Below are 27,463 nucleotides of genomic sequence, written 5' to 3'. Positions count from 1 at the left end.
GGTCTCTTGCAGTAATAATTCATATTTATTATATTTCAATATCTGAAAAGTTTCCTGGCAAAATAACTTCTGTTTTATCGCAACTCGTAGAAAGAAGCCTGGCAGGACCACAAACGGGAATGCAAGTGTATTAAGAGCATTGAGCCTAACTTCCCCCCAGACTCAGTGAGGCTTGTTGGAAGGATCATTTTCAAACTAGTAAGTAAACTTTCTACCTGTGATTGATCATTGAAAAGGTGTGTGCCCTGACTCTGTGGCTGAGGAGGCCTATATTTCACAGAGTTGTTATTGCTTCATAATAGCTCTTGTTGGGGAGGGGCTAGGATAAGAACTGGCCTCCCAAGTTTCCCTATGCTCCTTGCCGAAGCAAATTTCCTTCCCTGCCAGTGAGAGCCTGGCATATTAATGACCTCAAGTGGAACTTCTTGAATTGACTGCCTACGTAGTTCAGTGTGGATGTAGGTAGCTTCTGTTCATGTTGCAACATCCTCTGCAATTGGCAGCAGGGATGAAACTATTGTGCCATCACTTACTCGACTTTTAAGATACATGCATGCAAAAAGGCAGAAAACGGTCACATTTGTGTGGACCGCTTTTGGATTTATTACAAATATATCCTTAGGCACTGGGATGGAAATGCAGAAGCAGAAGGACAGACCATACTTCAGAAGAATAAATTCATAAGTAATATATGTCATAAAATGCAAGCAAGTTGCACCAGTATAGTAATTTGAGTAAGCAGTATTGAAGTCCTGACTGAATCAAACTTGCTGTAAAGATTATAATTGGTGGAATTAGTGCTGGCTTCAGACTTTAGTCCTTAGCTTGATCTTAGATGAATCCAGAAGTTGTATGTTTACTCATAGTTTCAAAATTTCCACAGCTCAGATCTCTATGGGAGGCTCATCGACTGACATCAGTTTCAAGGGGGCTTCTTTTGCACATGTTCACAAATGTTCACAAATGTTGCATATCAGTAAAATAAATACCTTGTGTCAGTGAATGAATTCAAAAAGGCTTGTAACAGCCACCTCAGCTGTGCTTGACTCAGTGTGGAACTCAGTTTATGGAACATATGGGTGAAATGATGTTCTGCAAAGCAAGGTGTGAAAATCCAGAGAATAAGAATAAATGAGTTGTAACTTACAACAAAATGCTACTAATGTTTTCACAAACATGAACAAGAACGGATTAATGCTAATGATTGCTCTTTTAGTGCTATACATAAAGGATTAAAAGAATGATTAAAAATTGAGTTAATGATTTACTCTAACATCCTTTTAATTCATTATTATTATGCTCACCAGTTAAGACAATCAACATGTCCATCTGAAGAGCTCTACTCTCTTTCTGATCTTCAGTCAAGTAAGTAGACGTTAGCCATATTTTTCTGTAAATGCTTCCCATGTTTATTGTGTAGCACCCTGAGATTTAACTTCCTCTTGGAACTTAAAGCTTGGCTCGACTAAGTAACACCTGAGAGAAGAGCTAGAAGGATTGTTTTTCGAGTTAGTGTTTTTGGTTTTTTTTAATGCTAACTAATATGTTTTCATTTTTGGGTGTACAGTGCTTTTGGATTAAATTTCAGAAGTGATCTAGAAGAAAAATACAGACAATTGGAAATCAAAGAACAAATGTTTCCGGCATTGGAAATTCATTCTGTATTGGAATCCATTTATTCACTCTGTCTTTGCATCTGGTTGTCGTCTGTGAGAACAGGGTAATGGACTAGTTGTGCCTTTGGCCAGATGCAGCAGGACTGCTCTTATGCTCATAAGTAGATTGCTCTAAAATTTTGTGAGCTTCTTGGTAGCTTGTTCCATCACCTTCTTGAGGATGCCCTAAACTACTTTCAACCACTGTTGAATGATGGGCTGATGACAGATTTTTAGGAATATATAATCAATACACATTATTACAGCGGTAACTTGGTTCTCAAACTTAATTCGTTCTGGATGTCCGTCCCACAAACCAAGGTGGGCTTTCCCATGGAAAATAATGCACAAAGTAAAACAGCAATTTAACATGAATCTTCCTATCGAACGAGACCATGATCCATAAAATGAAAGCAATAAACAATGTACTGTACTTTGCAGCTTTTACCCATTTCTGCAGTCACACAATCAATCAATCAATCAATCAATAACTGAACTGGGTTCCACACAGTCACAAAAATAAAAAAGCCCCCCAAACAAAAACGCAAAATAAATAGCAAAAACAGACAGACCTCAGTGCAGCACTCAGAACGGAAGCGTGGCACTCAAATCCAAAGCGTAACACTCAAAACGGAGCATGTTTGGCTTCCAAAAAATGTTTGCAAACCAGAACACTTCCGGGTTTGCAGCGTTCGGGTTCCAAGTTGTTCAGCTACTAAGCCATTCGAGAACCAAGGTACCACTGTATTACTATTGGTATTAACGACAGTAATAGGTTATTTTTTATTTTTTTATACCACCTTTCTGCCCACAGGAGCCCCCAGGACAACATCTTATTACAATCCAAAGATGATTGACCTGATTTTAACTTATTTCCAAATAAGCATGCTTAAAATTGCACCACAAAGGTAGTGTTCACATGTGGCATTTAAATCATGTTTTATTTTTCCCTGCATCTTCCTAGAAATGTCCATTTTATTAAAAAGCAAGTTTTCTCCTTCTTTCTATCCTGCTTCCGCAATATTCACCATCATATGCACAGATGGTGAGAATGGGGCTCAGTGGTCCTTTTACTATAACATGTGAAAAAGGGGCTGCATACACTATTCATAGCCATACTTCTTGCAGCGTTTCATCTTCCCGGAAATGGAACAATTTTAATTTTCTAAACCCCAGAAAATTAAAACAATTCGTTTACTTGATATCATTTCACTTTTTACTTTCTTTGTCTTCAGTGTGAGATGGGAAAGTTAGCTTCTGATCACCTGCTGTGAAAACTCTTATGGGACAATTTTTCTCAGACAATGTTTAATTCTGACATCTTGGCCAGATTCCAGTCTGGATAATTGCCCTCTGTTTTTTTGATTCTCTAAATTCTCCCCAAAGTTTTGGACGGATATATTATTCTTGTTAGCATCTGTCCTGAACTGAAATGTCCCCCACATTGCGTTCTTAAACAGTTGCTACTCTCCATCCCAGAGGTGGTTTTGCTTCAGCGATGGGTGCAGTTAATACTGCCTGCCTGCCTCTGAAATAAATTAATAAATTCTGCAATGTGCATTGTGCTCCTTTGGGCTGAATAGGTGGTTGTTGTTTTTTAAATATAATATCCTGTTCTTAAAATGTAAAAATGGAAGGAAAGAGGAATGTGGGGCCACTTCCAGGGGAAAGCTGTAATACAAGGACACAAGTGTAATGGCACTGCATTTCCCTGGGGGGGGGTATAGTTCAATGTACTTTCTTAAGGCTTCCCCCTTCTATAGACAGTGAAGTGGGGGAACTGGAAATCGTCCTTCCTAACCTTTTAACAAAGCAGCCTACAACATCAGTGCCTCTTGAGTATTTTGGATCCCTATTGCATAATACTCCAGGGTGGCTGATCTTTGGAAATTGTGGACCCACTCCATTTAAATGCAGCACTCTTGAGATGCCTTATGCTCAATAGAGCTCTATCCCAGCTGGTTTGGAGGAACAGGATGTCTGTGGCGTTCTCCACATCCAGCCTTCCCCTCTGATCAGTGCAAGTGCATGAGTAACTTCCACCAAACAGTGGGAGAGAGCTGAATGGGGATATACAAGGCGCAAACATAATGTGTGTGGGATCACGCACACTGTTAATTTTTCTGTGTCATTAGACCTGGAAGCAATTCTGGAGCTCTGTTATTAGTTAGTATAACTGTACGTGAGTAAATTAGTTGGTCCTTTCCCATGGCCGGTCACCCCTGCAGTGTTTTAAATGGTGGACATAATTTTACACCTTTCTTCATAAGATTTGGGAGGAGGCACGGTTTACTTTTTTATTAGCTGTGAGTGGTAAAGAAACTGAAGGAAAAAACAACCATATTCTTATACCTTAAATGTCAAAAATTTCTTTCAGTAGTAAGGTAAAGAATTCTTTCCACTAGACGTTTATGGTTGATTGCCAAGTGGTTTCCTACACACTTGAAACCCTGTGTGCCTTTTCTGACTTTAAAAGCATCCTTGGACTAATGTACAATTACTGTAATATCTAGTTTGGCTCAAAGACACTTGGTTTCTTGTTTCTTGTTTCCAGATTCGGTACCACAGAAATCATAACATGTAAATAATTGATCGGATCAGCTTTCATTTCCCCCCGGCCTAATAACTCGGTTTCCAATAAAATGTGGACCACTATGAATAAACTATGCATGGATATTATATTTCTGATTTGGACCATGTCAGTTAAGATGTGGTTAGAAGGTTGCAGATTCTTTTAAATCATTTCCTGCTACAGAGATTTGGTTTGCAAAGTGGGGATTTTTTTCTGGGTTGGATGAAGAGAGAAGCCTGCCAAAGGGGCTAGTAGAAGCTGGATTCTTGCCCTGACTTCCCCAGCAGCCAGTCTAGGGTTGAGGGACATTCTTCAATAGAGTGGGCTTGTGGCTGTGGGGGGAAGGGGAGAATACCCCCAAATTAGGCAGATAATTTTTCCTAGTGGGGCTCCTGCTCATTGAAGGCGTCTCTGCCTGATTTTTTGAAACACCCTCTTTCACCTCAGCTCCCTGGCTCACAGTGACCTTCTAACCATCACTAAAAGGTTTTTGGCTGATGGATGAAAAGAATCCTAAAGGGAAGAGTGGGCTTCCACTAGTTCCATTCTTTGGGCTTTTATCTGGATCCAGCCCATGGTTTCTCTGTTAACACTCGCCATATTTATTACCTGTCATATTTAGAGATAAACATCCAATATGTTCTTATTACATGCATTTTTATAATTCCAGCCTTCCATAATTTTATTAAGCTCTTCTAAGGTGTTATCCCCATTATGTTTAGTTTTAGTAGTATTTTCTGAGAACTGATTTGAAGAATGAAATCAACCCAAGTCCTCTTCTTGTGCTTCTGGGTGACAGAAAAATAGACAATCCAGCCACCTGCTTTGCTATTTTACAAATCTTTGGATATCCTTTAGTTCCAGGCTTTTGAGCTATCATTTACACAACATTTGCACAGTTTAGCAACAACTACCTGATGGTGAGAGGTAGCAATCAACAAATAATGTGGTATATGTCTCACATTTTGTATCTTTGGGGTTGGAAATATATAGACCAGCGTTTCCCAAACTTGGGGCTTGAGCTGTTTTTGGACTACAGTTCCCATCATTCCTGACCCCTGGGACTGCTAGCTAGGGATGATGGGAGTTGTAGTCCAAAAACAGTAAAGCTGCCATTGGGCAGACATAAAGATGTTGGTGGAAGTTTCTGTTCACCCTTTGCTTTATGTTGCCTCCTCTAAAGATTTTGACAAGTTAAGTGAAGAAATGAAAGATGGTCTTGGGCACCTTGCAAGGACTCTGCAGTTGTATCTGAAAGTGGAGATCAAAGAAGCTTCTGAGCTGCCACCTGCTCTAGATATTTTTCAGACCTTCGCAAAAGTAAGTGTTAAAACTGGATTCCTGGCAGTTCTATCATTTCCCATGTTCTTAATTTTTGTGTTTCATGCAAAACCAAAATATATAGCCATATGTCAGCGTGAACAGTAAATGTTATGTTCGACTTTGGTAATTAAACAAATTCTGTGCCTGGGAGCAGTATTTACTATATATATATATATATATATATATATATATATATATATATATATATAATTGAATTATTTGTTTTTAATTTAAGCAGCAAGGAATGGGCATATTAAAAATGAGAACAATGATAGCATAAAATGCTGATATTGAAAAATGACTTGGAACGGTTAAAGACAAATTCTATCCACCATAAGGTGTTGCTTTCTGGAAAAATGATCTTACAGTTTATGCTTTGCATTTTTCTTTTGAAACCTGTATATTTCTGCCGAATAAAATCTGTTTGGCAGATACATTTATATTTTGTGTTTTTTCTCATGTTGTTATATGATGATATGTTCCACAATATATCAGTGAATTCCAGAATTAGCTACATCTGGCCATTCCCCCATTTGATAAACCATCTGACACTTAGATTTATTATAGGCAAACACTACTATCCTTGCTGTTGCCCACTTTTGGCCTAAGTTGAAGAGATGGCTTCCTAGAATACTTTGGGGATCTTTTTTAAATAATAGCCATTCATTTTTTGTTCTTCGGGCTGACTGCGCTGTAGAGGTTTCCTGGTGTGGTCGGCCTTTTAAAGCATTACTGATTAGCCTTTTTGAATAGCCCTTCTTTTGTGGGAAATTTCCTGAGATCTGGCCCATGGGGAATTTCCCACAGCTGTTGGGAAGTGCATGTGGCCAGGCAGCAGAAATTGAAGCAGGAGCGCGAGGGTCCACAACCGTAGCCCCCCTAGGGAGCGATGAGCAGCTATTTCAGAGTATCTATTTATTTATATCTGGTTACTAGATATAATCAAATCAAAATTGACTATGCTCTAAAATGGGCAATTGCTTAATCTTTTAATTAGTTTTTTAAGAGTAATTTTTACTAACAAATTCTCAAAATACTGCTAATTTTATAATTCTCATTATTTTACAATAACTGATAAGTTGAAATAAGTAGGAACACTGCCATCTAACATATTAGATTTTTTTCAGTGTTTTAAGAAACTTCTAACTATTTCAGTGATGGCTCAGAGTTTAGTAACACTGTGTATTACATATTCCTGGCTTGTTGTTTTTTCAGTCTATAAATTGCAGTCTTTACTTGAGAGTGCAAAGTAGATATGTATTATTTAATCCTGAAATATTAATGTCCTGGGATTTAGTAGTTACATAATCATAATGAAGCTGATGGAATGCGGTGTGAGTCATATTTCTTCCACAAAAGTTGTGGGAGGAATTCAGCATTCAGCTATGTTCCATGTACCGTCAGTGCAAGCATTTCAGCTTGCCAGGTGAAACAATCTCCCCCCACCCCCGGTGGTCATCATAGCAGGAGAGATATATGTGGAAGGAGGGCCTATGTATTATTTCAGGGGCATTGTTTTGTGGGGTGCAGCGTATGGGCGAAACATTATGCCCAAGTATATCACTTTACTATTCCCCATTGGAATGAATGAGAAAATGTAAAGAGGTGTGTTCCATTAGAGTTTGACTTAAACTACTCATGGTGACAAATGGTCAGTTTTCCCCTCTGACCCCTCTCCAAATATTTCCTACCTTACAGTTTACTATATACTTTAGAACTCAATGGGATCCACTGAGAACTGTGCGAACTATTTGCGTAGCCCCACCCTCGATTCAATTTCTGGGTGTAAAAGAAAGATGGAAACAGCTTTTATATATACAGTGGTACCCTGGCTCTTGAACTTAATCTGTTCTGGTCGTCTGTTCGATTCCCGAAACCATTTGAAAAACCAAGGCACGGCTTCTGATTGGCTGCAGGAACTTCCTGCACTCTAGCGGAAGCTGCATCGGATGTTCAGTGTTTGAAAAACATTCACAAACCGGAACACTTACTTCCGGGTTTGTGGCGTTCGGGAGCCTATTTGTTTGGCAACTAAGCCATTTGGGAACCAAGGCTTGACTATACTGCGATGTGTCTAGTTTGTCCAGCGCCGTCTTAAGCGCCCCTGTCGCCATGGTGCGCCGGATCTCTCCGGCGCCCTTCCGCCCCGTTTCCCAGCGCGGTGGGCGGGTGGGCGCGGCGCTGCTGCGCGGCGGGCGGGCAGGCGGGCACAGCGAGATCTCTCCGGCGCCCTCCCGCCCCGTTTCCCAGCGCGGTGGGCAGGTGGGCGCCGCGCGCAGCTGCGCAGCGAACCGGCCGACCAGCGGGCGGCCGCAGCTCGCGGCGCCCTCCTGGCGGGCCGGCGCCATGGTGCCCTGCGCCACCGGGGGTCTATGATGAGCCGGCCCTGAGTTTGTCACTTGTTGAGCTGCATCTGTTGCGTTTAAACTATTTTCCAGGTTTCTTTCTTGCTATTTAAACATTGATATAATTTTATTAAGCATAATATGCTGATAAAAATAATTTGTGTGTAGCTATGGAAGTCAACCTTAATGATTTCATTTTTCCACTTTGCCGAAAAAACTAAATGCAATGAGGATAGTCTTTTCAAAAGAAGTGTGCAAAATGTAGGACATCAAGCAGGTCTTACTATACTTAACAAAATTACTTTTAATCAATTTTCTGCATTTTCCCCCAGTTATGAGTCCAGTGTCCACTATTTGAATTTTTTATTTTGCTGTTCCCATGTTGTAACTTTTATGCTGTTCCTTTAAAGGGAATAGCTTGGGAGTGACCAAGGAGAGGCCTGAGGAGACATCTTTTTTTGAGTATTATAAAATGCTAAGAGAGACATTGCACATATCTTTGTAAACCAAGAAAACCCTTAATAATTTTTTTAAAAAAAATAGTGATGGCAACTGGGTTTTCCTTCTCTTTCCTTCCTTTTGTTTTCAGCGTGTAAAAGCAGAATTTAGTTGGTTGTAAGCAAAGGAAAAGAAATCTTTGTTATAGAAGTCAAGCTTACAAGAACCATCTGTAGGCTGTTGCAGTATCATGTATTCACTATACTGTGTTTAATAAACTGACCTTCTGCTTTTTATATGAATGACATATAAGGCTCATTATGTCATACAGAGCAATTTATTAACTTTAGGACTATCTGTGAGAGAAGTGAAATCCTATGTAGCATTTCAAAGACGTGTTGTGAATTTTACATGGTGCCAAATGGGCTCATGGTTTCTTATGAATGTAGTACAACCAGTATGTGCTATCCTGTTGTAATATTGTTTTTCGGACTTTGCAACACATTCCTTTCAAGTTCACTGGATGCTTGCTCTAAGCCTGACCTCCATTTTTTCCTTTCCTTTCTGATCAATCAGAAATTGTAGAAAGCTACCGTTGAAGGTCAGTCATAATCTGTTTGATGCTGTAACTTAAAGAATAAGAAGGAAGAGACAAGAAGTCAAAAGAGAAAAACAAGCAGACCTTCACTGAGATGGCTAATTCCTGACATTTTCTAGAAAGAGATTCTAGTGAAACTAGCTTTAAAAAAGTAAAAACCGGCTCCTTAATTTACCCTCAAGAGAGTTTTGATCACATATGAACAGAGGCTTTGGAAAAATATATTTGAAACACATCCACAGAAGGTCAGTGAATGCATTTCAGTTTATGAATATCAAAGAGAAATCAAAAACACATTGTACACAAATGAATGTTGTGGAAGGGAAAATACAAGAATCAGTGTATGCAGGTAAAATAAAACACAATGATTAAATGGAAAAGCAAGTCAGAATATGACTAGTATGCAATCCTTTTAAAATCATCTTTATTATTAAGTAACATACACTACATACAATTGAACACAAAAAAACAAAACCACCTTTACCATGCATGAGTTAATAGTACTTTCTTTTCTTTTCTTTTCTTTTCTTTTCTTTGTATCCTTGTTATCCACAGCCTAAATTATTACAAGTCTAGCTCAGTCATCACAGAGCTCAGAAATAAACTGATTTCAGGCCACAGTAATAAAGCCATATTAAGAATAGGTGGTCAGCACACCAATTTTTGTTTGCACACAGGAATCCCCCTCCCTCTTCTCTGCACATTGCCCCCTAAAATGCACAAAATTGAGGAAAGTGTGTGCATAAAAATGCATTTATTAGTGAAAATAACATAAAATAATGTGTTGTACTAAGGGAAATTTCTGTATTAGGCAAATTTGCATACAAACGTGTATATTCATACAAATGCTGATGGATTTTCATGATGACTTTTTAAAATTGAAAATTGATTTAGAAATACTAAGACTGGATGAATTAGAAACTGAATTTGACAGATTTTCCCATTCCTGATCATCAGTCTCCAGTAATTGTACTAAAAGATGGATGTAATTCAAGAACCAAATCATTCGTGTGCAAATGAAATAAAAAAGGGTTAAGGGACTGACTATTCTCACACCTTTGGTTGTAGGAATTATTTCAGATGGCCTGGGGGACCCATTCTCATTGATGTGCCCATGAGGATCATTCTAATCAAAGTAAATCAATGTCAATTGATACTTGTGCTCCACAACCAATTTATCAGGATTGATCCTATTGAAGGCTGCTGTAAGGTAGACAAATGCCACAAGGTGGTCTTTTAGCATATTTGCTAAGCCAGTAATTAAGAACAAAGCATTGATCTATTTTCCCACAAGATGATGCCCCTTCTTCTAGTCATGTACCTAATTTTGACCCAATATCTAACAGGCTTTTTGGGTGGTAATGGCTAGGATCAAACTTGTTCTTATATATCATTAAGATAATGCTCACCCTCCAGTCTGTGAGCTTTGTACCAATTCATGTTTGGTGTAGAGTTTCAACATGACAGTAAGTTGTGCTTAAACGAGGTATGTACAGTCCAAGTCTTTAAACATGATATTACATGAGATCACCTACATGGAGCTATGAGTGTTAGTGGTATGGATGCAACCCCATAGAAATCACTGTGTTCCAACATGTGATGATTTCACCATCTGAAATGTTCTATGTGAGTGGAATCTGCCAAGTAAAAAAGCCAATGCAATTCTGGGCTGCATCAATAGGAGTATAGCATCTAGATCAAGGGAAGTAATAGTACCACTGTATTCCTCTCTGGTCAGACCTCACCTGGAATACTGTGTCCAGTTCTGGGCACCACAGTTCAAGAAGGATACTGACAAGCTAGAACATGTCCAGAGGAGGGCAACCAAAATGGTCAAAGGTCTGGAAACAATGCCTTATGAGGAACAGCTTAGGGAGCTGGGTATGTTTAGCCTGGAGAAGAGAAGGGGTGATATGATAGCCATGTTCAAATTTATAAAAGGATGTCATATAGAAGAGGGTGAAAGGTTGTTTCTGCTGCTCCAAAGAAGCGGACACGGAGCAATGGATTCAAGCTACAAGAAAGAAGATTCCACATAAACATTAGGAAGAACTTCCTGACAGTAAGAGCTGTTCGACAGTGGAACTTGCTGCCAAGGAGTGTGGTGGAGTCTCCTTCTTTGGAGGTCTTTAAGCGGAGGCTTGACAGCCATCTGTCAGGAATGCTTTGATGGTGTTTCCTGCTTGGCAGGGGGTTGGACTGGATGGCCCTTGTGGTCTCTTCCAACATTACGATTCTATGATTCTAAGTGGAGTGAGTGGAGTGGATCCATGCCAAGTCAGTGCTTCAACCATTGTGTCTGTGAATGTGTGTAACTGGATTGTGATGCGGATGTCAGTTTCCTACTATTTCCCAAAGTTATAAGATATTGCCGAAGGTTTGATTGGAATTGGCCAATTGATGGCAGACATTCTGTATGATTTCTAGGCATTTCTTAAAATACAAGCCTATATTTTAGCCTCTGCATTCATAGTTCATGATTTTAGATATTGTGCTTTGGAATTAGTAGCTGAAGTAAGTCAGCTGGCATGTGGGAGTTCTTAGGGAGTAATCTTATGCACATGAAGCTGGCCTAAATCAAGCTGGTGTAAGTACAGTGGTACCTCGGGTTACAGACGTTTTAGATTACAGACGCTTCAAGTTACAGACTCTGCTAACCCAGAAATAGTACCTCGGGTTAAGAACTTTGCTTCAGGATGAGAACAGAAATTGCACGGCGGCAGCGGGAGGCCCCATTAGCTAAAGGGGTACCTCAGGTTAAGAACAGTTTCAGGTTAAGAACGGACCTCCAGAACGAATTAAGTTCTTAACCCGAGGTACCACTGTAAGTCCTATTCCTCAGAGGTCTGCTGCTGCTGCTCTGCTTAGAGGGAAAACAAGCCTTTAAAATAGTGCTCTATACCAGGTTGCCAGGTCACATGATCAAGCTGCATAGGCTCAATTTGTTTACGGAGCCACAGGGAACCCCTTCCTCCCCACTGTCAATAGGTTGGTGGCTGTTATTTGTCATGGGTTTTGGAGATAAGTCCAGCTGGCCAAGATTCACTTGAGATGTATTAAGACTTCATCTCAGAATGTTTCAGGCTAGGGAGTTACAAGCATGTGGGATTGTCCATAGCAGTCTCTAGTTCATGACATACATCTATAGATAGTTAGAATGTCTTGGTAGGAGTCAACTGTCCATCAAGAAGTATTTGTCAATCTCCCCTTGAAGCAAGAACTGACAGACATCTAGGCCATTGCTTTCAGTATCGTTACCGGTGATGCATAGAAACCTGTGGTAGCAACCATGCATTATGCAAATAGTAGCTTAGATATTCCTGTGCCAGCATAAGCCAGGCGAAAAGAGATCGCAATCAGTTCTGTTCTGTCTTATTTAGCACCTGTAATGTCCACAATATTCTGAAAGGCTTTTATCTTTATTTAAAATGTCAACTTGTAATAATTAATAAAAGATGTAATCAAATTTCCATTTAGCAACAGTTTAAAATGACTTAATTATCTTAAGACCGCTCTCTTTTCATTACCATTCCTAGCACACAGAGTTCTGCTGTTGTTGTTTTTAATTTGCAGACTTACAGAGATGAGCTATAAAGAGTTAGCTAAAACTTGTTTAACCAGGCTTAGGAAAACAGATGGAAGTTTGCATGGAATTAGTACTCAATTCTGGGCTGCGCTCAAGGTCCCTTCCCATTTATCAATTTGCTGTGCCAACAAAAAAGAGCTTCCTCCCCTCCCCCCCTCAGTAGCTGTGCATTGCATCTCTCACAGCTACCTACTCTTCTGTTTCATGGATATCAGTATGCAATATTTGAACATTTCAGTTATTCCCTTGATAATACATTCATATATTTTGCGGTTTTCACAAGTTACAACCCTGTATTGGTTGATGGTTGTATGTGATATTGCCATTGCAGGATCTGCTTTCTTTAGTCTCTGGGTCCTATCTGATTAAATCATGCTCAGAGTATGCCCATTGAAATCAATGGACTTAAGTTAGTGAAGTCCATTATTTTTGCGGGTCTACGCTTGGTATGACTTATAGAGCAGTCCCCCCATTATGCCAGTCTGTTGCAGGGGGTTGTACTGAGCAAAGCTGCACAGCTCTACAAGGAATCTGGTTATCTACAGGAATAGCCAACTGCACAAATATAAGGTGGGGGGCACCTGGCTTGCCAGTACTGCATGTGAAAAGAATCCAGGGGTCTTAGTAGACCACAAGCTTAACATGAGTCAACAGTGTGATGCAGCAGAATTAAATTGTTGTTGTTGTAATAATAATAATAATAATAATAATAATAATAATAATAATAAAGCTAATGCTAGTCTAGGCTGCATCAGCAGAGGTATACTGTCCCCATCAAAGAAAGTAATAATACCACACTATTCTGTCTTGGTCAGACCACACCTGGAGTACTATGTCCAGTTCTGAGTGCCACAATACAATTGGACATAATTTGGAATTAAGATGGTGGATTGAACCTTTCAGAGCTGCATTGATTTTAACCATGATGTAAGATATCTGAACCAGAATTAGCATGTTGTTTCCTGAAACCAAGGAGCAAGATTTTGTCCATGTTTGGATACAATTGGATGCCATTTTGAATCTACACTGAACCTTTCAAAACCATTCATTTCAAAAGTGCAGCTTTTTTCTGTTTATTAGAATGACTGAGCAAAGCCCGACTCCACTAATGCTATGATTAAACAGAAGCAATAGTAGGCCCTGCTCATGCATAAACTCTCAGACTATTATACCACCTGGGTAGGAATAACATTGTCACCTCCAAATTACTACATACTTTGGGCAGCGATCCAAAGGCAGAGAACAACCACACAGGTGTGGGTTAGTCAGGAGCCTACAGGCTCAGAGATCCTACAGCTCCAAGCTGACCTGAGGCTCAGTCCGAAGGAGGCTGTTTTGCAGGCCACTTGGAGAAACACCTAAATTCTGCCATACACCCAAATTCTCTAGATTCTCCCCAAACATCCAAATCTCTCAGTTATCCTGGACACTCCCAGCAAAAATCAATAGGTAGCATACATAAAACCTAGTTGGTACAGGGCACAAAGTGCTTCTGAGCTACATGCATCACTAAACATATTGTTGGCATTTTTTTTTTTAAAAAAGTAACATATTAATGGAAGAAATGCCTTGTCCAATTATAGGCTCTCATTTTTGGGAGAAAAATGATGATGACCTATGTCCTCTTTTGTCATCAAGTTTGAGAAATCTACAAAACTCCTACTTAAGTCCATACTTGCTCATTGTATGCTGGGCTATATTTTGCTTTGTTTCATCTTTTGAAAACCAGATTTATATTAAGCCTTGTGAAGTTCTGTTGGAAACAAACGGAGACAGCAATCCTGGAAAACATTCTCTCTAGTGAATTGTGACAGCTGTGTCTTTTCTCAGCTTAAATCCCTTGTTCTATCCGTCTCTCCTTTATCTCCTAGCTTTTTGTCATTTTTTAACTTAACCTAAAATCCAGGGATTTAAATATCAGAATTCTGAATGTAGCTGAATTTTGGCCCAAGTTCAGAATGAGCTTGAGCAGTTGTTGCCGCTTTCTCGGTTTCATTTTCATGGTTAATGTGAGCAATGCCTTATTATTATTACTGTTGTCATTTTAAGAAAACGAGTTCATATTCAGAAACTGGAATTGAGTTGGGGAGAAATATCTCTGCTGTAATACTGCCTAGCTTTTCTGTAGCAGATTTGTGTCCATGTCAGTGATAAATATGGATTGTGCTTAGCGAGGTAGAGCTATGTGGGTTTCCTGTTTATATAGCAGCTCTGCTATCACAGTCCAGAGCAGCATTTGCTAATTATTCCTGATATAATTTCAAACCTATCTGACTGTGAAATTGTAACTGCAAGAATAAACTTCCGTGTCTGTTGCAGAAGCTCAATATACTAGTTCAGCTGTTTCCCAATCTATCTGGTTGGCATGTGTTGCTGAGTGGAAATAAAGTTCTCTGGTGTGAATGCTAGGGCCATTCCTCATGTGCTGTGAGTGATTCATGTTTAGATCTCCTGAATTTTTTATTGTAAAGCTGCGGAGCCCCCGGACCAGGTACTCATATCCTGAAATGCTCAGAAAATGCAATTTTAGAGCTATTACTTCATTAAAGAAACTATCCTCTAATTGGTTGATGAATTATTTTATTAAATCCACATATATTTGCATGTGAATAAAGCAATACCATATTGGCTTGGCTATAAGCCTCACTCCCCCCCCCAATTCCAACCGCGAAAAGTTAAAGTGCGGCTTAAATTCGCAACCTTACAAAAATGGGCTTTTACAATATCGCTGCTGAAACAGACATACGGTAAAACGGAACGGGTGCGAGTGCCTGCGGAATTTTAAGCGAGCGGCTTATACTTGGGTATTGTCTCCCCCCCCTTGAATTTTAAAGGTGTGGCTTATATTTAGGTGCGGCTTATATTCAGGCCAATATGGTAGTTCTGAAGAATGCAGCATTATTTATTAGATTATCTAAAATACTTCTTTACTGGCCTTCAGCTCTTCTAGGGAGGTTTCTGTTTGTGTTGCAGCAAGTACTACTTCAGGTAAAGGTAAAAGACGCGAGTGGCACTGTGGTCTAAACCACTGAGACTCTTGGGCTTGCCAATCAGAAGGTCGGTGGTTCAAATCCCTGCGACAGGGTGAGCTCCCATTGCTCTGTCCCAACTTCTGCCGACCTAGCAGTTCGAAAGCACGCACGTGCGAGTAGATAAATAGGTACTGCTGTGATAGGAAGGTGAATGGCATTTTTGTGCACTCTGGCTTCCATCACGGTCCTCCATTGCACTAGAAGTGGTTTAGTCCTGCTGGCCACATGACCCGGAAAGCTGTCTGTGGACAAACGCCAGCTTGCTTGGCCTGAAAAGCGAGATGAGTGCCACACCCCATAGTCGCCTTTGACTGGACCTAACTGTCCAGGGGTCCTTTATCTATTTCAAAGGAAATTTCCCCTTTGGTATGAGAGAAAGTACTTGCCCTCTGTAGATTTTGTAAGCACTGACATCATTGCAATTTATATTAACAGCACATCTTGGTGAGTGCCTACAGTTTTTAAAATACTGCATATTCCCCACCCCTCCTTTAGACCTGGACCATGAATGCAGCATATTTTTCAATCTCCCTTTGTCAGAATTTATTTGGCCTAGGAAGCTTTCCCAGGCTACAATTACAGTACCTCTTAATTTCATCTTTTGATAAGCAAGAAGCAATCCATATATATCAGTGGCTATTCTCTTTTTTCCCATTCTTTTGAAGATCAAGCTTCACCAGGAAAGAGTTCAAGAGAGAGGGCAACTGGTGGCTTAACGCAAGTAAACAAATGGTTTTGATTATATCCACACAATGATTAATGGTGGGATTTAAGATAATGGGGTACAGTTGGTCAATTTATTATTTCAAAGTAAGCTTAGTTTGGAAAAACGCATGAAAATATCTTGGGAAGGAATCCTCAAGGGTTGCACAGTTCATTTTGCCTTCATCTATCATAATTGCTATTGTCCTTTCCTTCATCAAACACATTTGTAGCAGTACATTTAAATTTACTGTTTCAGCTTGTCTGCTCTGAATCAATTTAATCCTAGTTTGCTGTCATGCAGTGCAGAAATTTTGAAATTTTCTTTTAATGAGGCTCCCTAAGTCAAACAGTTCAAGATCATCCACATGTAAATTGGGCTTGCCTCTGATACTACTGTGATAGTAAACTGTTTACGATGATAACAGCAGGTCAGGGGAGGGCACAGCACATAGATTTCAAGCAAAGTATACCTTTCCTCTCTTTACTCGCTAGCATTTATACTGTGCCTTGGACTCCTTTTATAACAAAGGAACAAAGTAAATAAATAGATTAAACAGCCACATTAAAATACTCATAAATCACTTCCCTGCAGTGAAATTATGTTGTCTTATTAAAGACCAGTTAAAAACAAATGTTTTATTAACTATTGAACAACTGGAGCAAACATATCTTGGGGCTGCCTTTGCATTATCTTAGAGGAGGCATCTGTACAGTAGTACCTCTGGTTGCGAACGGGATCCAGTCCAGAGACCCGTTTGCAACATGAAAAGGCCACATCCTGAAGCGCCACATCTGCGCAGGTGTGTGACGGAATTTGGTGCTTCTGCGCATAGCGTGATTTAGCGCTTCTGTGCATGCGCGCACAATGAACCCGTAAGTAACCTGTTCCGGGACTTCCGGGTTCGGCGCGTCCGTATCCCGAAAAGACGCATCCTGAAGCGGACGTAACATGAGGTATGACTATACTGCGGTGTGATAGGGTTTGCCAGACTGAACACAGAACATTATTATATTATGGCTGCAGATATGATCCACTTACTGGCCAGGATGGTCAGTGGTAAATACAGCCAGCTATAATCTTGGAGAAGTCCTGCTGCCTCTCATGTGTATAGCCCGGTTAATACCACTACCAGAGCCAGTGTGGTCTAGTGGTTAAGAGCAGTAGACTTGTAATCTGGTGAACTGGGTTCGCGTCTCCGCTCCTCCACATGCAGCTGCTGGGTGACCTTGGGCTAGTCACACTTCTTTTAAGTCTCTCAGCCCCACCCACCTCACAGGGTGTCTGTTATGGGGGAGGAGGGGAAAGGAGATTGTAGTGATAAAGAGGGATATCAAATCCAAACTCCTCCTCCTCCTCCTCCTCCTCCTCTTCTTCTTCTTCTTCTTCTTCTTCTTCTTCTTCTTCTTCTTCTTCTTCTTCTTCTTCTTCTTCTTCATGCACCTGTGGGTGAGAGAAGGGATAAATAAGTTATTAAATTGTGCCAATATATGAGTTGGGTTTAAACCTGATCACTCTCTACTTTATCAGTGTGGTCTAGTGCAGGCTTCCTCAAACTCGGCCCTCCACATGTTTTTGGCCTACAACTCCCATGATCCCTAGCTAGCAGGACCAGTGGTCAGGGGTCAGGGATGATGGGAATTGTAGTCTCAAAACATCTGGAGGGCTGGGTTTGAGGAAGCCTGGTCTAGTAGTTACAAACTATAACTGTAGTGGGGGGGTGCAGGTTCAACTTCCTTCTCACATGATGAAACTCACTGGGTAATGTTGGGCCAGTCTCTGTTTCTCAGCCTAACCTACCTCACAGGGTTGTTGTTAGGATAAAATTAGGGGTGTGTGAGGGGAAGACAACCATATATGCCACTTTGAGCTCCTTGCAGGAAAGGCAGGATATGTTGTTGTTTAGTCGTGTCCGACTCTTCGTGACCCCATGGTCCATAGCACGCCAGGCACTCCTGTCTTCCAGTGCCTCCCTCAGCTTGGTCAAACTCATGTTCGTAGCTTCGAGAACACTGTCCAACCATCTCGTCCTCTGTCGTCCCCTTCTCCTAGTGCCCTCCATCTTTCCCAACATCAGGGTCTTTTCCAGGGAGTCTTCTCTTCTCATGAGGTGGCCAAAGTATTGGAGACTCAGCTTCAGGGCTGATTTCCTTCAGAATGGATAGGTTTGATCTTCTTGCAGTCCATGGGACTCTCAAGAGTCTCCTCCAGCACCATAATTCAAAAGCATCAATTCTTTGGCGATCAGCCTTCTTTATGGTACAGCTCTCACTTCCATACATCACTCCTGGGAAAACCATAGCTTTAACTATATGCACCTTTGTCGGAAAGGTGATGTCTCTGCTTTTTAAGATGCTGTCTAGGTTTGTCATTGCTTTTCTCCCAAGAAGCAGGAGTCTTTTAATTTCGTGACTGCTGTCACCATCTGCAGTGATCATGGAGCCCAAGAAAGTAAAATCTCTCATTGCCTCCATTTCTTCCCCTACTACTTGCCAGGAGGTGATGGGACCAGTGGCCATGATCTTGGTTTTTTTGATGTTGAGCTTCAGACCATATTTTGCGCTCTCCTCTTTCACCCTCATTAAAAGGTTCTTTAATTCCTCCTCACTTTCTGCCATCAAGGTTGTGTCATCTGCATATCTGAGGTTGTTGATATTTCTTCCGGCAATCTTAATTCCAGTTTGGGTTTAATCTAGTCCAGCCTTTCGCATGATGAATTCTGCATATAAGTTAAATAAGCAGGGAGACAATATACAGCCTTGTCATACTCCTTTCCCAATTTTGAACCAATCAGTTGTTCCATATCCAGTTCTAACTGTAGCTTCTTGTCCCACATAGAGATATCTCAGGAGACAGATGAGGTGATCAGGCACTCCCATTTCTTTAAGAACTTGCCATAGTTTGCTGTGGTCGACACAATCAAAGGCTTTTGCATAGTCAATGAAGCAGAAGTAGATGTTTTCCTGGAACTCTCTAGCTTTCTCCATAATCCAGCGCATGTTTGCAATTTGGTCTCTGGTTCCTCTGCCCCTTCGAAATCCAGCTTGCACTTCTGGGAGTTCTTGGTCCACATACTGCCTAAGCCTGCCTTGTAGAATTTTGAGCACAACCATATATGCCACTTTGAGCTCCTTGCAGGAAAGGCAGGATATAAATGTAATAAACAAAGTATCAAAAAACACTGTAGGAAACAGTTTCCAGGTAGAGATCATTGTTCCACAGGAAGATTTCTTGAAAGCTTACTAAACTCATGTCTGTCTAGAGATGTAAATACTGTATTACAATTACAAGTGGCTGATTTCTAATAAGTAGTTGATTTGGCTGGTTTGTAGGATTGGGAAAACATAACATTTTTAATTAGAACGAGGACATCTTTGATATGAGGCACAAGCATCAATGCCATTATTCATACATTTTTGCTATGGGCAAGGTTTTAAACGTTTTAATTAGCATTGCTATTACTGTAGTGTTACTAATTAATTTCTCACCATAATCTTACATTGTAATAACCCCTGAATTGTCAGTGTTTTGCATAACAATGGAACTGCTAATGTAGGATGGGAATGAAGGCTGAGAAGAAAGGGGAGATGAGCAGTGGCAGTGCCGGGTTTGACAGGACTCGGGGTAAAGTGCCTCTTGGCTGCTCCCCTTGCCTTCACATGTCCTGGCCGCCCCACTGCTGCCCCATGTTTTCTCTCTTCCCAGGTCCCTACTGCCCTCTCCTCCTGTCACAACCTCCCTGGTTGCTCTCATCTGCTCTCCATAAGTTTCCCAACAACCACAGCACAGCCCTTTTTTCATATAGGTGGGCATGTTGTGCAACTACGTGTCTGCTGCTAAGGCTCCTGCTCCACTTGGCCCCATCATCTGCCACTGCTGTCTCCTCTGCTGGTTGTTAACTTGGGTTATGAAGTCCAGTCCTAACAGAGACACTGGAAATAAGTGCTGTTTGGCTCTTTAATTGCCATAGGATACAGCTTGGTGCATTGAACTACACTGTTATTTCTGGTCGATTGTAACTGTGAATGATTGGAACACAATCCAGTATCCATTCGATCTCTTCTTATGTTAGGAATGCATATTCCTCCCAGTTGTCAGCTATTGGGACAGTGCGTCAATGCAGTCAACCAGTCATTCAATGCAGTAACGATGCAACATTTCAAACACGCAAACAAAACATGTAGGATGACAAAGACATGATGGTCGATTATTCTCTGCCCTAACATATCGTTATTAACTGGAGCTCTATATGTTGGCCATAAAATCCTAGGCAAGAAACACAATTCCTCTGATTTTATAGCAAAAAAATGAAATGTAGCCTGTTGACTGGAAAATGATGTCTGCAGCTGTGACCTCTGAGGCACAGCCTTGCTTTCTACCCCGAAGGCCAGGTACGGCTCACTGTCAGCTTGCAGCTTAAAAGCAACTTGGCCAGCTATTTCAATCTGCTCCTACAGTCTTTTTTTCTAAGCACAGCTGCGAGTGGCATTTGGATGTGGCACTGCCAAGGACAAAAGGTAATTGATTACTGTTTTTGAGCAGGCAACATCCTTCCCTGCAGGAAATGGCAAGGTTCCCCAGAAGATGTTGCAGAAACGTGTGGGGCATTTCCCCATTTCATGCTGTGAGGGAGGCTGCTGAAGTGGTGCATCATGCTGCTTTTTTGTCTGGGCCTCTCCGTCTGGGACATTCTCTCGGGAAGTCAGGAGGGCTTTCTTAATACGCAGACCCTTTCCAGCCATAGTGGAGCCTGATGACATCGTTGCTGGAGGACTGACTTGAGCCGTAACAAAGAACCTTTGGTTCAATAGGGAAGTGCCACCAAAATTTCACATTGGAGCATCTTCCTGTGCAGTGAAATGTTCTCAGGCTCCAGATAGTCTTGCCTATCCAGGCTAGGCAAAGGCTTCCTGTTTGAACTGAGATTTTTGCCTGAGAAACAATGGTCTTCTTGGATCTAGTGTGTTTGCCAGCTTTTATTTTTCACTTGGTTCCTTTGCCCTGACTCCCTTCTGTCAGCTGTCTACGGTGTAGCCTTGCCAGGGACTCCTACCCCTAAAACACGTATGCTAGACTATTTTTCATGCACCTTTAGAGAAAATTTAATGGATTTAAGTATTAGCAATTGAACTTCAGAGTAAGGTGTGCTTTGCAACATTATCATATTTCTTAGAACGTTAGCCAGGGCAGCCTTATAAACCGAAATTTCCATATCATCTTCATACTTACACATGACTCTGCCCTGCTGTTCTTTAAAATGCTGAAAGACTTGACGATATGTCCTTGCCTTTTATCTTTTCCCATGTCAGTGGATTCCCTCACCATTTCAACTTTTTTTTTTATTGTGTACCTAGAGTAAGACGTGTTTGGAATTCAAGTGAGACGTAGCAGACACATCTAGTGCTCTCTAGAGAAATCTATCCTTGATTAAATTGTTTAAAATGACTGCCGTCGCGTGACCTGCTACCAAGGTGTCTCTGTATTGAAAGATACTGTCAAGGAGAGGAAGCTCCATGAAGAATCTTGAGTCCAATTTTGGAATGTTGCCCTGATGTGAAATTACCTCTGATTCTTTTTTAAACGGTTTGTACATTTTTTCGAGCAATTCCTTAGGATACCATTTTAAAAGCAAAAAGTAGAGCCATATAACCTGGGTCAGACCCATAGGTTTTGTTAAGTCTGGACAGATGGGAGAACTAGCTCTGTGATGGCTGTGCCTCTGGCAAAGCCCTCTATATGAGGAAGATGCCACACCTGACCAATATTCCGTGTGGCTCAATACTACAGTATCTACACTGACCTATGTTTTCAGCCAAGGCTCTTTCCACCTTCTTTCTATGGTAGCTGCATTCCAAGAAGGCATGGTAGACGAGCTGAACAAGTAGTCTGTGTGCTTTTTTTTTAAAAAAAAAACATTCGAAATGCTGGATCTGGTTTTAAGAAAGGGGAATTTTTTTGGGGGGGGTGTTAAGCAGAACTCTGTAATAAATCAAATTCCTGCTTCTGACCCTTTGAAAGCCCTAAGCAGTTTGAGCTGACTGTCTCCAAGTGATTGACAGTGCAGCCAGCATAGTAGGTTGCTACATCAATACTGTTTGAGGTTGCCGAATTGCAACTGAGACATTCATACCCTTAGAAATTCCATGACAGTTGCAGTGGGGTGAGGGAATGAAGGCGGCACCCCTCTCACCTTGTGCCCTTGGTACCTATGGTTGCACCCCAGCCCAGTCTCTGAATGGTGCAAGATTCCCGGGATTCCAGGCATTTACCCAGGTTTGTGTTTCCTTTGGAGTGAGGGACAGCAGAGATTGTGTTGTCTTTGTGGTATATGATTCATTTGCACATATATACAACCTGAGCCTACAATGGAGGGGTTCACAGCATTAACACCCCAAGAGGATCTTGTTACCCCATAGCCACAGCCTTGGATCCAAACAGACGTGAAGCATCACCCCCATCCCCACCCTCTTTCTCTCTCTGGCTTCCCAGTCTGCTGCTTTTCCACTTCTAGTTTTTCGCTCACATCACTCCACTCTCCTCTCCCACTGGTCTTTGTCTTTCTAACTACGAGTGAGTGGAGGCAAGGGGCCCAATCCTTTGCAGTCTGGCACAGATCCGCTTCCTTTGTTCCCTCAATGGCTTATTACCTATAATCTTACTACACCCGGCATCTACTTTGCTGCTGCATGCAGGGGAAGAAGGTAGGAGAAAGGGAATACAGTATAAAGGAATGTAGTGGAGTGGCTGCAGTTTTCTCTCAGTAACATAGCAATGCAGTCAGTACTGAGTTACGGTCTTTCACGCAGAGCCGGAGAATCACCCTTATTGCGCTCAAGAATCTAGGCCTGGAAGCAAATGTGGGGCAGTGGGTAAGATGCCATAATTACAAATGGAAAACGAGGGTTCACATCACACCTGGGCTATGAAGCTTGCTAGCACATTTGTGGGAAACGGTATTTTAATGGTATTGCTGTGACTTGGGTCAGCCCGAATCTCCTAACCTAATCTCCTTCAGAGGGTTGCTGTGAGGATAAAGTGGATGAGAAGGGGGGAAACCATGTACCACAATCCTGAGCTTGTTTAACTAACCCTGTTGTGTCATAAAGCAATGAGATCCAAACGTGTTACCGGTGTGTGTGTTTGGGTGTGTGTGTGTGTGTGTGTGTAAAAATTCCCTATATTAATTGAATACTGCTTCGATGGGCTTTGACCATTAGGCAGCTTATAAAACGATTGCAGGAATACAAGAAATACTCCACCATTGTACATTTGTTTTTATTTCATTTATTAAATTTCTGTCCCACCGTTCCTCCCAAAGGGTCCGGGGGGGGGGGCAAATATCAAAATGTTGAAACTTAAATGAAATACAGACATTATTTAAAAGATTTCAAATCCATTGTAAAACATCTGAAACATTTAAGAAAGTTCAGAATGTCTGAAGACATTCAAAAGCAATTCGGATCCCTATTTGGGTACTGTGTGTAAATGATTAAAGCAGAGGACTACAGTTCAGTGCCCACAGGTAGGTCTCTGCTTGATTTAGTTCTAACTCTTAGACTGCAGAGTCACTACTCTCCATGTCTTCCTCCCTCTGCACTTTGAGACAGTAGTTCAACTTGAACAGAGCCTGTTGGTATTATGAATTTGATTATTACTGATATGGAAGAACGCAGGTTGTGCATGGGTCTCGAGAGGACAGGAGCAATTCCTCTTGTAATATGCCACCTGTACGTATTAATCTGTCTTCAAAGAATGACAGCTTGCTGCTGCTTGTGCTCTGCCACTTGTCATTAGCTTAGGTGCTCAGAATTATTGTACCATCCATGACTCAACAATTTCCATGTTAAGATTATTCCCAGGACGGAGCTGGTGTTTATATACTAGTTGGCTCAACTCTGCCTTGTCAGATGCTGTAGTTTGTCTCATAAACTGGACCAATGGTATTGCACAAAACATGGTGAACAAATATCTACATATATATTAATAGTTATTTGTAAATGACCCCACTTCCAAGAACTTGTCGCGGGTGGCACTGTGGGTTAAACCACAGAGTCTAGGGCTTGCCAATCAGAAGGTCGGCGGTTCAAATCCCCGTGACAGGGTGAGCTCCTGTTGCTCGGTCCCAGCTCCTGCCAACCTAGCAGTTCGAAAGCACGTCAAAGTGCAAGTAGATAAATAGGTACCACTACAGTGGGAAGGTAAACGGCATTTCCGTGTGCTGCTCTGGTGTGCCAGAAGCAGCTTTGTCATGCTGGCCACATGATCTGGAAGCTGTACACCGGCTCCCTTGGCCAATAACGCGAGATGAGCGCCGCAACCCCAGAGTCGGTCACGACTGGACCTAATGGCCAGGGGTCCCTTTACCTTTACCTTTACACCTTCTGCTGTTATTCTTGGAGAGCTACAGAGACTGTGTTAATTTTCTTTTGCAGATATGGATGTTGTCGTCTGCTGTATGTGCATTTGTGTGCTAGGAGTTGGCAGGCATTTAGGCTTTCTTCAAAGAGATGACAGTGATGCAGACATGATTAAAAGGCAAATGACTCCTGTGTTCCAGAAAGATGAATTGAGGTTGGGTTTAGGTTTCTGGGTTTTTTTGCAGCCCAGTGTGAGTTCCTCTGAATAACATAAATAGTATTTGAACAGAATCTTCTTTGTCAAAGAGGGCTTTGTTTTTATTAACGTTCTATTTCCAAACAACCTGACCGCTTCTGAAGGGGGGGGGGAAGAGACTGTTTAATTTACATCAGAGCCTTGGCACCTGTAACAGTCTCTTAAAAAGGGAAACCTAAGCTGAGTTGGATCAGCATATTGTGATTTAATTGTGCTAATAGGTGGCTAGAAAGGCAGCTATCCCTGAGTCTTTCTTCCTGTTATTATTGCTTGAAAGACTATTTTGTTTATTTCAGATCTCGCAAGCTTAAACTTGAACGCTTCCTTGTTCCTTGAAATAAATGCATCTCCTAGTGGTTTTAAAGAGGGCGGAAAGCAAACAAATCAGGTCTGTTATCTCTGCATGAGAAAAACAACCTCACAGAACATGCAGTTGTTCTGGGAATTCAGATACAGTACTCTGAATGTTATGTTGGTTAAGACAGATTTTAGAAGTACTCAGTTCCCATCTGGGAAGTAAAAGAAAAGGATAAACATTTTCAGTTCTTTCCAGGAAAAGCCATAATAGAAGTTTTGGTATTTAGAAGCCCCTGGCCATTAATTGTTTGCTACTTGTTCAGGAATGTACAGGAATGTGCCCTCGGGTACAATCCTTGCTTTGCAAGGATTTTGCTACAGGGGATTGTGCTGGGACCATCAAGAGGCAAGCTTTTCCACCTGCCCTGCCCTCCCCAAACTGGGAACCTTATAAGGAGGAGCAGAGAAGGATGCTTTTACTTTTAACCCCTCTAAATTGTCCATTTTCCCCCGTGATTTTCTTCTACCACTGCCACCTGCCATACATATTACTGTATATTCCACCATCCCTTTAGAGTGAATTGGGAATGATATCTCCAGTGCTCGGCCAACTCCAGCATGGCTGCTGTTATTAGGTGGGTGATTAGGTCTTTGTATTAAATAGAAGGAAAACTTTCGGGGGAAAAAAAGCTACATTCACTGAACTCAAATATATATTTGTATGGAAATCTACTTTTTAAAATTCTATTAGACTGTTGGGATTTTTTAAACAACAACAACAACAACAACAACAACAACAACAACAACAACAACAACCAGGGACTATTCTGTGATATATACCAGTTGCTAGACAAATGTGTGTTACACTGACAATAATATTGTCATTTGAAGAACTGCTTTATTTTAAGATTGTAATAAAATTTCATAGGCATAGCATTGTAGCGTTGGAAGGTAGCTCAAAGCTCATCTAGTCCAACCCCCTGCCATTCAAGGATGCTTTATTTATGTAGACCATTGAATCATCTAGTATTTACTTCTAAATTCATTGAAGTTAAAACAAAATTCCTCGTCCATGTCAAGCCAGTTACATTTCTAGCCCAATAAATTTTTACCCCGACTATTTAGCATTCTTGCTTGTAAACTTTTGACATTTCTCCTTTGTTCACAGTAAACAAGCTTGATACCTTAACTCCCTTTGCGGCCGCACACTTTTGAATTGTGTAATGTTTCAAAATAAATGATATATTTGGACTATTTTGCAAGTGGAGTAGGTGAAGGCGTGCACATTAACTATAGCCATGTGCGCTCTCTGTATCTTTATATACAGTACATAGTTTCATAGAAATGGAATGCAAGAAAATTCTCTTATCCTGATATGATTAGATTCAAGTTACGATGACAGTGCCATTGGAAAGTCCCATCACTGTAGGCTGCCTAGCAAATCATGACAGTCAAGTTGAACAACAAAATGGACATAGGGGGTTGTGGAAGGGAATGAGGAGGGAAATGATATGTCCTTTAGTGGAACTCACAGAGACCTGACTTCCTGGGTAGTCTCTGATAGGGGGTTGTAAGTCAGGATCAATTACAGCTGTCAAAATGTGTAGGGGCCACTGGAGTATGTATGTTGGCCCTGCAGTAATGTTCCTGCATATAAAGGTAAAGGTAAAGGACCCCTGGCAGTTAAGTCCAGTCGCAGACGACTCTGGGGTTGCGGCGCTCATCTCCCTCGCCGAGGGAGCCAGTGTTTGTCCGCACGCAGACAGTTTTTCCAGGTCATGTGGCCAGCATGACTAAGCCCCTTCTGGCGAACCAGAGCAGCGCACGGAAACGCCGTTTACCTTCCCACCGGAGCTGTACCTATTTATCTACTTGCACTTGATGTGCTTTCAAACTGCTAGGTTGGCAGAGCAGGGGCCGAGCAACGGGAGCTCACCCCGCCGCGGGGATTCGAACCGCCGACCTTCTGATCGGTAAGCGCAAGAGGCTCAGTGGTGTAGACCACAGTGCCACCCGTGCCCCATTCCTGCATATACTGCTGCCCCTTTCCTTCTATTTCTGAAGGAGATTCTGAACTTGTTCAGCTAAACTTGCTTCAAATAATCTGTGCCTTTGAGAACCCCATGCAATCTGGGTTCATGATTGCAGAGAGGATTCTGAGAGCGCTCAGCATGCTGCGGTTACTGCTGCTGCTGAATTGCAGTGACAAAATCTAGGATGAAGAACTTTCTGTCTCTTTTCTTACCTTCACAAAAGGATCATCTTTTCTTTTCTTTTTGCTGGTTGTCTGTGATTCGTGTT

General features: G+C 41.4%; 1 protein-coding gene across 14 annotated transcripts in view; it reads left to right on the top strand.

The window, feature by feature from the left end:
• SMYD3 (SET and MYND domain containing 3) overlaps window positions 1-27,463 on the top strand; it is a 345,088-nt gene that overhangs the window by 37,591 nt on the left and 280,034 nt on the right. For all 14 annotated transcript variants that reach the window (XM_088666492.1, XM_035108332.3, XM_035108337.3 and 11 more), the window contains 3 exons: window positions 91-198; window positions 1,308-1,365; window positions 5,411-5,547. In XM_088666492.1, the coding sequence (XP_088522618.1) occupies window positions 91-198; window positions 1,308-1,365; window positions 5,411-5,547 (303 nt within the window). The remainder of the gene's footprint in view (window positions 1-90; window positions 199-1,307; window positions 1,366-5,410; window positions 5,548-27,463) is intronic.

Source organism: Zootoca vivipara, chromosome 3 (assembly GCF_965207765.1).
Source record: "Zootoca vivipara chromosome 3, rZooViv2.hap1.1, whole genome shotgun sequence".
Classification (NCBI taxonomy): domain Eukaryota; kingdom Metazoa; phylum Chordata; class Lepidosauria; order Squamata; family Lacertidae; genus Zootoca; species Zootoca vivipara.
The sequence above is the reverse complement of the archived record's forward strand: the minus strand, read 5'-3'. Positions and strand labels throughout refer to the sequence as shown.